Source organism: Coturnix japonica, chromosome 2 (assembly GCF_054131305.1).
Source record: "Coturnix japonica strain WE chromosome 2, WE-NBRP24, whole genome shotgun sequence".
Taxonomy (NCBI): domain Eukaryota; kingdom Metazoa; phylum Chordata; class Aves; order Galliformes; family Phasianidae; genus Coturnix; species Coturnix japonica.
The window spans coordinates 115,657,233-115,674,531 of NC_140664.1; the positions used below are offsets into that span (position 1 = coordinate 115,657,233).

Consider the following 17,299-nt stretch of genomic DNA (forward strand, 5'->3'; position numbering starts at 1 on the left):
CTATTTCCCCAAAGCTCTGGTGCCAAGCGCTGTTAGCTGTTTGAACAAAAATGTTATATACATCATAAGAAATGGCAAAAACAAAAATAGCATTCTAGAAACATTTGCACTTCTGGGGCTGACAGAGAACACTGAATACATGCAAGATGCTGGAAAAGGCAAAAGCAGAAATATTTAACCAGAAACACAAGTTTTCCTTTACTTCGTGTATCTTGTTAAATGTTATGTATTAAGTGCATTTTCAGTGGATACATTTTCCTTAAGTTGACAATAATAATGTTTTGAACAGTATCATTTTAACTTATACTGTCTATTATCTTCAAGTAAACAAGTTCATACATAGTAGACTGAGAACAAGTACTTCAAATAACTTCAATATTAATTAACCCACACTGAAAATATCATGTTGCTTAATTTCAGAATTTTATACATCTTCATTACTAAAAACAAAAGCATTTTGTACTCATGAGTTAATATTAAATTTAGGTGCAGAAATAATGAGAATGGGATTTTTTCTTAGGCATCTCATGAAACAGTAAAAATAACCTTGAATGAAACAGTAAGATATTATTTTCATAATTAAAACAAGACTAAGATATTTAAGTAGAACTAAGCAGAGAAGTTATTCATTCAAGCTTCAGAATTAAGGACTCCATTTTTTTTTAAGAAATTTAATCTTATGTGATTTCTACGCTAAGCAGGACCAACTGAAAAAAAAATGTTAGGTACCAAGGACTATAAACTTCACCCAAACTTCATTTCCCAGAAAGACACAAAACACTGCTATACAGCAATCAAGTGGGTCAACACAAGCAATGTGTCATGGTCTTTCAGAGGAGAACCCAGATGCAATGACAGCACACAGGAGCATGGGACAGGCCTCACAATTTGTAGTTGCCTTTGCTGACCGATACATGCATACACATACAATCCATACAAACCTACGTACATAAGCGCAGCTACATACAAGGTGAAAAAGAAGCCACAATAGTTTTGACTCAGAAAATAATAGCTAACTCAAAGAAGCTGTTCAGATCAAGTCTTCAAATAACTATGATCCTTATCAAGGTATTAGGACTCTTAAGACCTTCCACAGAAAGCCAGTTCATCTCACCTGTGTTTGCATGGGGTGGGGAGAGACATGCTTCCCGGTGGTGCTGAATGAAAGGGCAAGAAATCAAGGCACAAATTGAAACAGTGCACATATTAGCATAAGCAGCAGCACTTTTTTTTTTTTCTTTTTTCTTGCTATTTTTGTTTGTTTGTTTGTTTGCTCTACTGGGAGGAAGGTCAAACAGAACAAGAGGGTCTGCAGAAACCCCATCTACGGAGGTACTGGAAACCCAGCCAGCCCGTTTGAAATGAGTTACTCCATCTGACCTTGCTCTGAGCAAGGGGCTGGAGGCCAGCTCTAGAGGTCTCTTGCAATCACAGCTGCTCTGTGATTCAGCTCTTTACAAAAGCAAAAATGGTTTAGACAAGCCTTTCAGAACTGAAGAAAATTAAAGTCCTACAGTTTACTTATTGTTCTTTAATGTGAAAAACTAAGATTACCACTAGAGTTTTAAAAGCCCGCTGGTTTTCTTATCTCTTTTTCACAGCCAGTGTTATTAAAAGAACTGTCAGTAGGTACCAGCAGACGACAGGCTGTTTTTATGTAAATTTAAATAATTTTACTATGACTGGTTACAAAATAAAACTTTTTTTTTCCCATTTCATCTGCTTTGCATCTTAAGATATCAAACTGCTGCTTTTTATATACCAGAAATGGCATAAACTGTCCTAAATGCAAAAAATGTCAATTAAATACTAGACTGATGAACACTGCTCCGACTACTAAAACTGGCAATACTGATTTTACTCATGCAAAACCTAAAATCTCAACAGATGTAACTTTTCTTTTAAAATGGACATTAAGCATCTTTTCCTCAAACGCATTTCTTAACATTCCTCTACAGGCTCACATGCTTGGCAGTTACAATTAGTCTTCATCAAGCAAGAAAAATCTATAAATTGCTCTCTTTATCTGTCAATTACTATTTAACAGTCTTCAAAACTTATTAAATAAGGTCATCCTTGCCAAAATTTCTCATGCTGTTACTGAATGCAATTTGTTTCTCTTTTTGAATATCTTCAAAACTCATTTATTCCTTTTCAGTGCAGATTTTTAGGTTACACTGTGTACTACCCACAAACACCTTCATCCTTGGTTCTCCAAATCACTGAAATAATGAAAAAAAAAACAAAAAAAAAACCAAACAAAGAAAAAAACTTAGGAAGTCATGTCCAAAACAGTCTCTAGATTGGAAATGAAAAGTCCAGTGAATTTCTGAAACTGACAAGGTCATAAAGACAGAGTTTAAACTTTATTTTAATTGTCTTTTACCAAGCACAAACAACAAGCCTGCACTCCCTTGTGGTTATACTAATCAGCAGGCACTGCGTTAGATGGAAAAATGCACAAGAATCTCATCCATTCTCTTTTATGTTCTATTTGCCTTAATTGCTAAGAACAGACAGGGTATGAAATAAGTGGTCCTTATCACTAGATCCAAAGTGATGTCCATTTTGAGGCTGGAAAGGTACAATACCAACATACTACTGAAACAGAAGGTTTAACTCCCTTTCCCTTTATTTCCCTAGGTAACATCAGGACCAGGTATAATTTGTCACTGAATTTACATAACAACCACACTTTCACAAAGGTCTTCAAATTTTTGAGATTTTTAAATCCAAGGATAAAACTTAGCTGCAGTTCAGACTGAAGTATGCACTTTTATTCATACAGTATTTTCCTACTGAATTATAAGCAAATTTCTGCTATGCAATTTTAGTACTGCTATTGCTAGCTTTTATTGCTGTATGAAATTGCAAACAGCTAAAGGCTGCCAAAACAACCTCATCACACCTATTTCATTTTTAATTGCCTTTTCTAAGAATTAGATCTGGAATTATTGTTTAGATGTCAAATAAATGACAACACATTTTTATCAATTAGGTTACACACATATGTTTTTTTGCAGTTAATTGAGAAAATTCTATGAAATAATGTTCTAATGTATTCTAATGTGTTCTAAGTTAGCTACTAGTCCACTGGTATCACTGGATTATACTTGCATTTACCTCTATCAACTTCAGCTAAAACTGAGCAATGTTTCAAGCATCAACACCCACTTGGCTATCATTATCATTAAAATTCCCTCTGAAAAACACAAACACCTCATCAAACACATTTCACCACATGTAGGATGCTGAAGTTTTCATGAAGTCCTGAAAAAGCTCTCAGTTGCTACAGTTTTCATAACATAGGTTCCATCAGTAAAACACAACCATACATACTAGCTTCCAGGAAAAGCACAGGGTTAGTTGTGTCTGTTTGCTTTTAACTACAAATAGTTAAACTGAATAAATTATTTTTATTATAGATTTCAATTAAAGAACTAAGGCTCTCAAATCAGAAATGACTGAAGAATATTCTCTTTGTCAAACACAGCATACTGGTCCACAAATAATGGTGCAGCAAACATGCTCCAACACCTATGTTTTTTCTTGAAAGTCACTGGACAATTGCACCGCTAAAGATTATTTTTCAGTGCCCCCACAGGGAAACCTAATGACTTACAATGGCAGTAATAATTATCCAACACACTAACTGGATGGGAGAAAGGAAAAAAAAAAAAGAAAAAGAAAAAAAAAAAAAAACTGCCAGAAAAACTTTACACATCCTTACGAAAGCAAAAACCAAAACTGCGTTTTTAAAGGATGAAAGTGTATACTGTGCTAGGCAGCAGCATGATTTTTCATTAGTTCCAAAATCTGACAAAGGATGCAAAAAACACACTTCACACAAGTAATATTTCCTGTTCAAACCACGCTTACATTTATTAGCTTAGAAGACAAGCTCCTGTATGATATTGATGGGCAGAAGCTTTCTCACTCCATACGAACTTATCCATTTCCAAGTGACAATGCTGACCTTTCAGTGTACTACAGTTGCTCATACTTGGCTCTCTTCTCCAACAATTTATAATAATATATATAAAAAATGACATGCAGAAATAAGTGTACTGTGCTGTATAGCTCATGCATAAGGTCTCTGTGATTGCTAATTAGAAAGGATGCTTTCCTGAATTATCATACTTTGCATGCAATTACTGCAGAGCAACAACATAAATTAACTTTACAGAAAAAGGCGTTCAATATCATTGCTTGAGATACATACATTTCCCTTCCCCCATAATCAGTAAAATTCAATATGTGAAACAATGCACATAAAATGGTATTGTTTTTGTCTTTAAAAGAGAACAGTGATTTCTGTAATAGAATTCAAATGCTTGGCCACCCTTCTTCTACCTTCCTAACCTAACTTTTGTTTCCTTTTAATGAGAAAAGGGAAAGTCAGCAAAACAAAATGTCACCATTAAATCATTTCACAGCATTTTGTGTCAGAAATGTAATGGAAAATGCACACATCATGAGAAAGGTTACTGTTTTTCCAGAATATCTTTTCACTTGGTTCAGGGCGTATCTCTCTACATAACTGTGCAGGCACTACTGATAGTTCTCCCTAGGCTTAATTTGGCAGTTGAAGGATTGTGGCATTTTCAGGAAACCACTGTGCAGTGATTTTAGTGGTTATTCAGCTGAAAGTGATGGTATGATTTAGAATAATTACTCTGTTTACGTGCAATGGTAAAAGTCAGTTATGACATCAAATTCCAGTGTCAGCTTGTATTTTACTGTGTATTTCCCTAATATGGCAACATATCAGACTTCAAAGTCAGAATTACAGAAATTTATTGTTCATGTTCCTCAACAGCAAAATATATATGGAATACAGGAGCACTGTTATACTTAGTTTAAGTGATAATTTTAAGAAAAATAAAAATGAAAAGAGAAAAAGAGAAAAAGTTTTACCTAGTTAATCAGAGAACTGAAAATTAATTAGTGCCTGACCTTTATATTACAGTCATTGATATGAAGAAGGGAACAAAGTTATACTAGAAAGTTGTGGGTTTTTTTTCCCATTTCCTCTCTACAGTCTGTCTCCAAGTGAAGTTACCAGGCATTCTTCAATTTGAAGTCAAAGAAACACTTGAAAAGTTAGCAGCAACCTTATTCAAGACAGCTGGCAAAGCTTTCATGGCAAATAATTGTTTTGTTGTTGTTGTTTTTCAACAACAACATGACAACAACATCCAAAAAATATGTGTTCAAATAAGATAAAAAAGACATTTCATGACAATGATCAAGAATTAAAAAAAAAAAAAACCAAACAAAAAACAATTCAAAAGTTAAATGCATAGGAAAAACTTGAACAAGAAGCACGAAATTGTTATAAAGTTAATGTGCTAAACACAGAGATACTAAATCTTGTCTTATTACGGAAACAGATCTCTGGCTTTTTGAGTGGCAGATACAAATTAGTAGTTTTTGTTGATATGAGAATGCAAAGTCATCAGAAAACAATATAGGTTATGGTAACAATCTCACTTTCTCCAAAGAAGTCAGTTTTATTAACTGTAAAGCAAAACAAATTCTGAATCCAGCCCTGGATGCACATGATTAAAAAAGAAAAAAAAATCCAGTCTTAAAATGAATGTAAAAGGAAATAACCAAATGAATAATTGCTCTAGTCTAGATTATCTAACTGGCAATTTCAGTGGCAAGGACAGGGAACCAAAGCAAGATCATCCAAAATAGACAAAATTGTAGCAAATACTAACACACCAAAATACAGAAACAATAAACAAAACCAAGAACTCTATTTTTCAGAAAAAGATATTCTATAAAAAGATTGATATTAACTTGTAAATTTCTCAAACTTCCATTTATCAAATTTTATGTGTAAATCATTTCAGCTAGATTAATGTTTTACTTCAAAAAATGAATTTCTCTTCTAACGTAAGCTGCGAAACAGCCTTCTTTACACAGTACATCATGGTGCTAAAGAGGCACTGTAAAGGGTTTTTTTCTTGTTTCCTTGACTGTGGTTTTAAAAGTATGTTCTCCAGTACCAAGCTCTAAAATATCTCAGGTTACAGATTAAGCTAAAAAGGAACGATAATATTGCATATATAAGTAGTCTATCCACAGCTATCCAGAGATCATCATTTTCTACCACATAGAAAACTTTCAATTTGGTCCCAAATTAACAAGAAATTGCACACATTTTTACTCCATTAATTTATTAATGAATATCTGTGCTATGTGCCATTTTACTCGCATCAATAAAAACTGTGCTTGGTGCTTAGAAAAAAGACTAAAACGTGCTAAGCTCCCAGTACTCTTACCTCCTTTTCATGTATGTACTTCTTCAATAATGCAAAACATATCTTCTCTCTGATTTCACATCAAATGTTGAATACTGTAGATGATTTTTGCACTAATAACTCAGGCCTCCTACTATTAAAACCCCACACAGGTTATCTAACTATACAGATCAAAGAGAAGCAGTAGTAGTGGGCAGCAATAACAAATGAAAGAAACAATCAACCGCATACCAGGACAAATTATTATCTTTTTGTGTACTCAAATAATTCATAATTGACATTACACTTCTGTGGGCAGACAGTTACTCTAGAAAACTGACTCTACAGATGCTTGCTTGGTGCTAATTGTGCCAAGCCAAAATTAAGGCTGCAATACAGTGTTTAAAAGGTATTGCTTCCTGCTATCTACCATGCTCTTTTAATAATCTGAACACAAACATTCTCAGGCTACAAATTTCTTAAGTGTTTCAGTTTCATGGTTTCTGTAGCTATGGCTCAGTTTAACAATGTACAACAACTGAAATGATAAAGAATTTGACATTTGTTTTTTGAGCGCTCTGTTCTATGAAATGCTCTGATGTGATAACGTTGCTGCACTGAAAGCGACTGAAGCTGTATGGCCAGAACAACAGAATATCTCACATACACAAATGCCAACTGAATTGGATTATTTGATGCATGCTTAATGCTTTAAGAAAAAAAAAAAAAAAAAAAGAAAAACCTTAAGAATATCCATGAAAATAAATGCTACTGACCCTAGCAAGATAAATATTTAAATCTTTTGCAGCTATAATGTATTACTAGGAACCAGGCTGGGAAATACTTTGCTAGGTCATCAGCCTCTGCTGTTACAGATAATGTAATTCCACATTCTCTGCATCTTGTTTCGTTAATTTTAATCTTCTACAGAGGCACCTCACTCACGGGCATTTTTTTTCTAAAGAACTCACTACTTACAGCAAAGATAATCAACAGAGCCTGACTATTATGTTTTTTAATTCTTTTGAAACTTGGGAGTTAGAAAAAAAGGTATGGAGGCCTCTGATCCGTGTATTTCTTACGGCAAACAGAAAAATAAGAAATAAATCCTGAAATATCTAGCTGTTTTGGGAACAGATGACAACTGCCAAATACAGCATAGAGCTCTAAAGTACAAATCCATGATTGCATCACAGACTTAATCAAGCAGCTGCAGCCAGAGAAAAGGAAAACTATTTCTGAAAATTCACTGATCAAGAAAAGTAAAATACTATTAGCAGAACAGAAAGTAATTCTGCAGAAAGATCTGCCTGAATTTCTATTTACAAGCAATTACTTGAAAAATGTACTACTTCTAAAGTTCATGATACAAGTCCACAAACATTCGGGTTCAAAATACTAAACACCAATACCGAGATCTTCTGATAATTGAATGACTGAATAAACCTTGCATCTGAAGAATGCTGAACCTTCCAGTGCACAGTGGAAGATTAAAGCCCAATAAAAAGATAAAGCCCAGTATACAAGTAATTGGGAGTCACTGGCCTACAACTTTTAAATAGATAGGTAGGCAGACAGACAGATGTAGATAAAGGGATATATAAATCTTGCCCTAAACTAACTTTAAGGTGAGTTGATCACTAAACAGACTGGGAAGTAACTGGAAGAAAAACAAGCAGCTATGAAAAATTAATCCTTGATCAATTTCAGGAAAGAAAAGCAAAATAAACAACCTTGGGAAGTAAAAATTCACTTAGTAATGGGAATACTGAAAAATCTTGTCAAACATCACAATAATACTCCAGTAGGTCTTCAAAGCTTTCATAATAGCAAGAGACACAAGCATGCATTCTTCTTCTACCTTACATATTTAAAAAAACAAAACTTAATTTCTTCACAGTATTTTAATATGTATTTAAAATGTAAACACTGTTTAAAAACGAAATTCACAGAAATCATATTTTTTCCTGAAAAGGTCCAAGATTATTCTTTTCTGCACTTGATCACAGATGGGTAGAATAGTCACAAAATTCAATTTTGTGCTGTCTTACAAAAATGAGATTTAGTAGCATGATTTAGACAGAAATAACATTAGATGATTTTGTACATACTGCCTAACCTGGCTTTCCTGTTTCTAATAACAAAGAACTGAATGGAAACAAGTCTTTTAACCTAGACAGTATGTCTAAAGTTTCTGGTTTTTGCCAATACTGTGCAGGTTGTCTTTCAGATCAAGATCATATAGTGTCAACAATTAAAGTACAGCTAAAAAATAAAATCAGTTATCTGAAAATCTAAGTTCATATTTTTTAGTGGCTTGGATTTCCCTAAGATCTAACTGGTTAAACAACGTTAGAGCAGAGAAATAATCCAGGCTTCAATTCAGGCTTTGCTTTACCATTTTCAGAAAACAACAGACATGCATATTAAAGAAACCATTTAGGTACCAGAGTTAAATAGACTGGTTTCTAATTAATTCAACATTCAAGAATCTGCTATGGATTTCTTGCAGTAAAACTTCAAAAGTTCCAAGTATTTGCAGCTTTAGAGGACTGAGCAACTGAAATACAAGTGTATATGTATGTGTTCACTTGCTATCTATCATCAAAAGAAATTCCTGTGAGAAGGCAGTAAAATGAATGAGAGTGAAAAAAATACAGCAGGTAACTTATGCAATTAGAAAAGTTAACGTGCCGAATGAATCCAGATAAATTATGTAGCAGAAATAAACCACACTACTGAATATTTAGCTTCTCTTCATTCAAGTACTTCATTCCAGTAAGATGATGCATTTATAATCCTCTGTAAAACCTAAGACTGTTGCAAATTGTGGATGAATTAACTAATATTTCCTTATAATTAATCTCTACATTAACAGCCTTTAACTATTGTAAATCATACTATTTCAATTACTGTGATAGATTGTTAATTTTGTTGTAGTGCATTTAAAGTAATACATTATTAATGTGCTTGTTCTGAAAAACTTTAGCTTATGCAGAACTTCAAAACTGGTAGTTGAGCTAACAGCTACGGAACAAATCCTTAACATGAAGGCTGATAGGCACCTCACATGGAAAAGAAACAAATAATGTGAAGACATACTTATTTGTCTTACAAATGTCATACACATTTGTAGCACCCCTATTACAGATGTTGTATAGATTTTCAAGCTTTTCAGTTATTTTGTGACTTGGTTAATCCAGTATGAGAAACTTTATAGTTAAATGTATCGGATATGTTTTCAGCTTTAGTAAATATGTCCCTGTATGTTTTCATCTTTCTACTACTCACCTTTCCCTATAAGATCTGCCTTGATACAGTGACTGCACATGTAGAATATCATGTTTAACTTGAATCACATGAAAATGAATACTTTCAGATTTACTTACTCTCAAGCATGCATCTGCATTAAAAACAAATACTTTGTACATGCTTAAGAGCTCACTTGCCAGTTTTATACATTTTTGAATATAGTAATCAGTATTCAAATCTGTTCGCAAAAAAATCGGTTTAATGTTTTTTTCAAATAGAACCCTAGACTATATTATATTCTCTGTTACGCTATCAAAAGAAATGAGAAAATCCAATTTAACTGATGGGTAAGTGTAAAAAGTCAATACATAAGATTTCAGAAGTACACTTGCTCTAAGCTGTGATATAAAGAAATCCAGTGCTTTTTCAGCTACTTCTTTAAGTTGGTCAATGTAACTACAACTTGGTCTCATACATAAACTATATATTAATTTTGTTCTTCTTTTCACATATTAAGTATCTGAATGTGTGTTTTGTTTTGTTTTTTAATGTTGCTATATTCCTAAACACTTCCAAGCACACCACGAAGGCAAAAACTAAAAGTTATACATTTGATTGTTTGTTTCGAACAGTGGCAGTTCATCATAATTTTTTTTCTTTTACCAAAACAGAATAAACAATAACACTATGTTAAATGTACTTTAATGCATAAAGTGGCACGATCACTTTCTCATGGAGAGCGGAGCAAAATAGAAGGCAATCTTTACCTATTAGATACTAAGCCACGCTTTATCTTATACATGTTTCTACTAAATATTGTTAAATTATCAAGAGAGCTATTAGACAATATCATAAGAACTCTGAAAATATCTGCACTAATAATAGTGAGTTATTAGCTTAATTTTAAAAAGAAGATACTTAAGTAGCAAGCAACTGCTTTGTAAGTTCCATGATTCAATGGCTGCAATAAACCATCAAGGAAACCCATTAAACTTCTCCACTGCAGACAACTTACAAAGATTTGCAAAATGAAACAAAAGAAAAGCATCATTACATAAACACTTTCTAAAACAAACAGTAGTGGTCACATCTGAAAACAAAGATAGCTTTTTAGAGTGCTTTATGAATGTGTTAGAAATCAGTTTTTATGTTTAGTATCAATATTTAGATACTCTCTTATCTCAAAATGTGTCCTCCATTCCAAGCAAATCTTTTCAGTATTTGATACTCCTCTACCAAGTTCTTACTTCTGTGATAAAACGCATGCCTCACATCAAATCTATCTGCACTCTGTACTAAATATTGTAAAAACACTACATTTTACTGCTGTTCTTCCCAAAATTCAGTTCATTTGAATAAAAGGATATTCAAAATTCATAATTATTTGGTCAATGATATGGCTTCTTTATTTTCATTTATCACTGTTATGGAATGGCTTGGATTGGTAGGGACCTCAAGGATCATCAGCTCCCAACCCCTCCCAAACCACAGGCAGGGCTGTCAATTGCTAGATATATACTTGATCAGACTACCCTGGGCCCAATCCAAAATGGCCTTAAGCACCTCCATGGATGCAGAATCCACAGCCTCTCAGGGTAGCTTGTTCCAGCACCTCACCACTCTTAGTAAAAAACTTACCCCTTACATTTAAATTTACATCCCCTGTCCTTTAGTTTAAAACCATTTCCACTTGTCCTATCAATATCTACCCTTGTAAAAAGTTGATTTTGCTCATATTTATGATCTTCCTTTAAACACTGGAAGGCCACTATATCTCCCTCATTATTATGCTACATTACACCTACTTGACTGAATTGCTTTGATTAACTTTTTCTGTCCAACTCATCTTGTAAATAGTAATTGTTCCACTTATAACAGGCCAAAACTGCACAAGTATTTTATTCAATAAAATTAATATATAGAAAAATAAATATAATAAATTTATTTAAGAAAAAGGTGTTGCAAAAAGGATTTCAAGACTGATCCACCCATTTTGTGGACAAAGCCAGAAAACATGAATTTTTAATATAGTGCATATCCGTATTGGAAACATCTATATATGAAATCTGACAGCAGTGATTAAAAACACAGTCTTCTTATTTCTATAAATTATATGGCCACACACAGAAGTACTGACAAATTAATATGTGTCAATATGGTTTTAAAAAAGCTAATAAATATGGATATTCTAACTTTAATCAATTTTAGTACAAAACTGAAATCAATAAGGTAAACTTCAGCCAATTAATGATCTACTATGATTTATGCAAATGAAACCTGCCTTTTCAGGAATAGTTACAAATCACTTTACAGACAATTATTTAAAGATTTTGTATCCATATGAACGACAAGTTAAGTAAAGTCATAGATAATGAATAATCCTGCAGCCATTCCCTGCTGCAAATAAGCATCTAAAACTGAGATTAAAAAACCTGAATCTCCATTTGTCAAATAGTAATAGCTAGTTGAACAATTTAATACATTTTATTCCAGATTTAGTAATAAATATTCATCTTTGTTCAAGAAACACGTATTTTACAAAACTCATTCAACCATGGCTGAAAGACTGTGCTGGCAAATTAGCAGCCAATAAGCATTTAACTGCAGTTCAGAAGCCACTTAATTATAAGCAGTTTTCTGTTTAATGATGTCTTGGACTCAAAAACATTTGCCAAAGTGCAAGTGGTATACAAGCAAGGGGTCCGAGGTCTGAATTACCTCACAAACCTCCCCACAACAAAGAAAGAAATTTACATTTTGTGCGTGAGAGAGGGAGAGTGCAGCACTGCAATCTCTGAAATAAATAATTGCTTATCTTCCTCTAATCTCCTCTGAGCAGCCAAAAGTGAGACATCTATATAACTTCTAGAACATAACATTTCTGAAAAATAGATTGCTCATGAATCATGCAATTAACTCTGTCTCCGGTAACATCAGATAGAAAAGCTGGAAGGCCCCATCAAGATTATTTCTCAAGTCTGCAGTTTCAGCAGTTGTGTATTTTCATTTAACTTACTGATCATACTGCACATTCAAAAAAAAAAAATAAAATCTCTTCTATTACATCCTCCCTAATCTACCTTTTCTTCACAGGAGACAAGGCAAAAACAAAATCTAGTAATGACAAAATATTTGCTGAGTGAGAGACAGAGATGATGGAAAAAAAAATAACGGTTTTCTGAGAAACATTTGTCTGTAACAACAAACAGTGCTATGATATGTCCTTTTTTCAAAAATTGCTATCAACTTACATTTAAAGTAACACTAATTTTCTTCTAAAACTAATTGGGAAGATAGTTTACAACAGAACTTATTAGGTTTTGATACAGAGTATGTTTATTTTTGGTCAGTTTGAATTATTACTAAAATCTTACTATTTTGTAATACACAAGACATACCATTCAGTTCCTAATGTATTTTTAATTTTCAGCCTAAATATATGGTTCTGGAAAGCATTTCTTCACCTCCCTTATTTTCTCACTTCTGGTACTCACTTACAGAAAAAGCCTGATGGGGAAAATTCACTCACTGCCCTTTTCTTCAGTAAGGCATGGTATATCTTTCCAGGATTTCTTCCCACAACCAAACAGCTTTCTTTCACTGCTGAATTCTTGACAACTGTTATGAGAACAGGACTGAAGAAAGCCATATTCCTGTTGCTGAGACTTAAAAACAGTAGCACCAATTACCGTGTTCCTTTGTTAACAGATTTTGGGATACCCTGCTTCTGTATCAGTCTGGTCCAGGAAAGGAACTAGGAGGCCAACCAAGCTGTAGAATACCTTCACAACATATGAGTTATTTATGAGGTCACAGAAGTACTCCAATTCCAAAGAATACTATCCCCAAGAGAAATAACTGCATGCATCAGAACAGGTTAGGGCCATAAGAGCTGCAAAGGAGCTCTGCAGAGAAGCCTATGAGCCGGCAGTGTGCACTGGTGACCAAGAAGGCCAATGGTATCTTGGTGTGCACTAAAAAGAGTGGCTAGATGGCTATCAGAGGTTATTCCTCCCCCCCCCAACCTCCCTCCACCCCCGTGTCCAGTTCAGGGCTCTTCAGTTCAAGAAAGACAGAAAACTTGTGGAGGGAGTCCACAAAGACAGTAAAGGGCCTGGAACAGCTCTCTTTAAAGGAAAGGCTGAGAAACCTGGAACTGTTCAGCCTGGAGAAGACTGAGTAGGGATCATATCAATACTTACAGATTTCTAAAGGATTTGCATCAAGAGGATGTTGTCAGCCTCTTTTTGGTTGGGCCCAGTAAAAAGACAAGGGGAATGGGCACAAACTGGAATACAGGTAATTCCAATTTAGCAGGGGGTTGAACTTGATGATCTCAAGAGGCCCCCTTCCAAACCCCATAATTTTGTGAACCTGTTAAATTTCATCTTCTACAGTACAAGCTATGCTAAAATCATAATATAAAATAAGCTTATCTCAGCAGAAGACATCTGTATCTGGGATATATCCTAATTCTAAAGCTACATTTTGACTGCATTTATCACCAATTCTGTCTTTCACTGTAACCGATTCCTTGAATGAAATTAAAACATGCATTTTAGAATAAACCCTACAGTTAAAAATACCAATTATGTCTGTCCTGAAAGGGGAGACCTTTTCCATAAAAATCTAACTGAATCATAAAGGACCTAAGTATAACACTGTTTTTTATCTGAATTTATTATGAGATCATTTTAATGAAAGTTCAGTAGATTCAATTAGAATTTGTTTTCTGGTTGCTAAGCTCCATTATTATTCTTTCACAAATTATGAGCAGTTTCTACAGCTTCACAAAGAGGTCAGAAAGCCAGATATAAAGTTTAAATCAGTAAAAATTGTGGTCAATAGTAGCTGCCATTGAATAGCTATTCTACATTTTAATTAGATTTCTGCACCCACTAAAACACCATGAGGGTTTTTTTCCAGCTCTATTTCAGATAAGGAATATGATTATCAAACCCTTTTATGATCTGTATTAATGGAGGTAGCATTAATGCATTTTTAAATACACAAATTACTTATAATCCAAACTTTAACTCAAAAAAAAAATTGTTGATGATACTAATTTAATTAGCCTTAAGATAGTCCTGTTGATTTACTATCATTAAATTGCCTGTTTATCTTTCTGACCTGCTATAAAACATTGACAATTCACCCTAACAGAAAAAAATTAATTCCATTGTGTTAGAAAAACAGATTACCTTGGTTATTTACAACTTAATCCACAATGTAAACATGTTCGGCAGGTCAGTAAGTGAATCAAGTCAATGTTTCTAGACTAATGTTTCTCTTAAATATTTTTATAAGCACATTTTATTCAATAAAATCACGAAAACAAAGTGATGAAGGTGGAAGTTTAATCCCTCGTAAAGTCAGAACATCAAACCTACCTGACTAGATTTTCATTGTCTCCAGTCCCTTTGCATGTAGCACATTCAGTCCTTAAGTCTTCTGATTTGGGCTTCTTTTGCAGAACAGACTGCCGTTGTCTTCTTTCTCTGGGAATCCGTTCCTGTCATAACAGTAGACAAAAGAAAGGAATGGGGGGAAAGAAGGGGAAGAAAGTAATATTTTCAATTACAGTACTGAAAGTAACATTTCAACCCAAAGTTTAATTTATATTTTTTTGTGAAAGTCTTTAAAAACAAACAAACAAACAAATAAATCAAAACACTATATTCCAACCTCAGGTTTTTCTTCATCTGGCACAAAGCTTCGTTTTCGTCCTCTAGTTCTCTAGAAGAAAATATATTTAGATTTCAATATAAAGTAACACAGCACGTTTTTGTGATTTATTTATTACTCTAAACATCAACAAAAGTATACCTCATGAAATCATTTAAAGAATTAACTATAGAAGTACTGAAGGAAAACTACTGTATCAGATGCTAGAGAAATGTACAGCACTGTCCAAAAAGAAAATATAAATAATTTTGTTGAGTTGTGCATGTGGAACCTTATTCCAAAGAACATTATCTTCAGAATAGTATCATGAAGATGTTTCATAAACTAGCCAAATACAAAACGCATGAGTTTAAATTCAATATAAGCATTTTATTACAGTAAATTAATACCTGATGTTAGAGTACACAGAAATTCACCTTATCACAAGACTTCATATACCATAAGTTGTTTTGTTTTGTTTTGTTGTTGTTACAATGGAATGTTACATGTCAGTCTTAAATATATATATATATAAAATCACATATATTAAAAATTGGTGCTTTAAAACCATAATATATTATTAAATTGGACTTTTGTAATCTAATTTATATTTCAGTACAGGATATGCTTCTGTACAATGTTTTCAACACTAACTAGGACAATTAAATTCTGAAAAACATTTTACCAGCTTTAGTTTCATATATACTGAGGTACGTAGTAAGAGAGATGAAAATATCTATATGGCAGATCATTTTCCAATAATAGTCATTCTGTCATTCTCTACTAAGGGACATGGCTTATTGGGGAAATACTGTTGATAGATGGACAGTTGGATTAGATGATCTCAGAGGTCTTTTCCAGCTCTCCTATTCTATGATTCTATCAATCTACTGCATTAACTACATGCCAACTTAAAAATGGTACAACATAGATCAGATGAGTAATATGAGAGGCAGAACTAATTACAGTATTGCATTCGGCCAAAATAATTAAATGCCTACAATGCTAAGAAACTAGTTCTAAAAAGTAGAGTCTCCATAAACTATACCAACAATAAAAAGTTTAAAAAGAACTGTAAGTATCTACACGCAGCTCACAAGCAAGTCTAGTTTCGCTCAGTACTTATCTCTGAAACAGCAGCAATATGAACTGCCATTAAGTTGGTAACATCACACTTTCCCCTCATTTAATAAGGAAAGAAAATGAGAACAGATGCAGTAGGGAAACATCAGAGACAATTCTACTTATCAACGAGGTCTGATACTTCAAAATTAGTTTTAAAAAGGACTTCAAAATGCTTCTTTTTCTTAGAGAAAATAATCATCCAGGAAGTCATTTGTCATGTGATCAAAAACTGCACGCTACTTTTTCATTTCAGTTACTTATTTTTAACACAGCTACTTTTGATGTCAAAATGGAAAAAAAAATAGTGAACAAAACAATCTTAGAACAGTTAAGAAGCATCTGGATGGTAAAGCAAAACCCAACAAAGCCGATAATATAATGCTTTTCCTGTAATTGTCTTCATTGAAGGGGATTTTTTCTAGTTTCACAATTCAATATTTAAAATTATTATATACATTTAAACATAGGCACAGTGTAAATAAAACTGCCACTTCAGCAGATATATACAGATCTCTCTATAAAAGCAGATTTGGACCTGCTTACATTAGTTATGCAGTGTTTGCAAAGCTTGTTCTGCTTCTGAGTATGAGTTAACTCTGTAGTAAAAGGAACCGGAAATGAACAGACAACTGATTTTTTTTGTGTCTCCTTAGAAGACAGATTAACTACTATTAGGTTTTTCTTTCAACATTTCCCTAAGGACAACTGTTAAAAATGGTAGGACAGTTGAATCAAGGGGAGAGGGCAGAAAATGAGAATTTAAGGGAGAAAGGTATCAGTGAACAACCCTTGCAGTTGTCTCACAGCAGATACTTATCAGTCTAAATCTGAAAGAATCAATTCATTACAAGTATCTGAATTAATGTAGTATTAGAAATACTAATATAACACTGTATATAAAATCTATCACTGCAATAAAATACCTTAAATTTCTACCTTATACGTTTACCTGTGGCATACACATCACCTACATATAAATACTTAAAGTCACTGTAACTATAGTTAGG

The 17,299-nt window shown here is 33.4% G+C and overlaps 1 protein-coding gene across 1 annotated transcript in view; it reads right to left on the reverse strand.

Moving 5' to 3' along the window:
- PHF14 (PHD finger protein 14) overlaps positions 1-17,299 on the reverse strand; it is a gene marked incomplete at its 5' end in the record, with an annotated part of 150,505 nt that overhangs the window by 74,876 nt on the left and 58,330 nt on the right. The window contains 2 exon segments of the mRNA XM_015853571.3: positions 14,894-15,015; positions 15,189-15,239. Coding sequence (XP_015709057.2) covers positions 14,894-15,015; positions 15,189-15,239 — 173 coding nt within the window.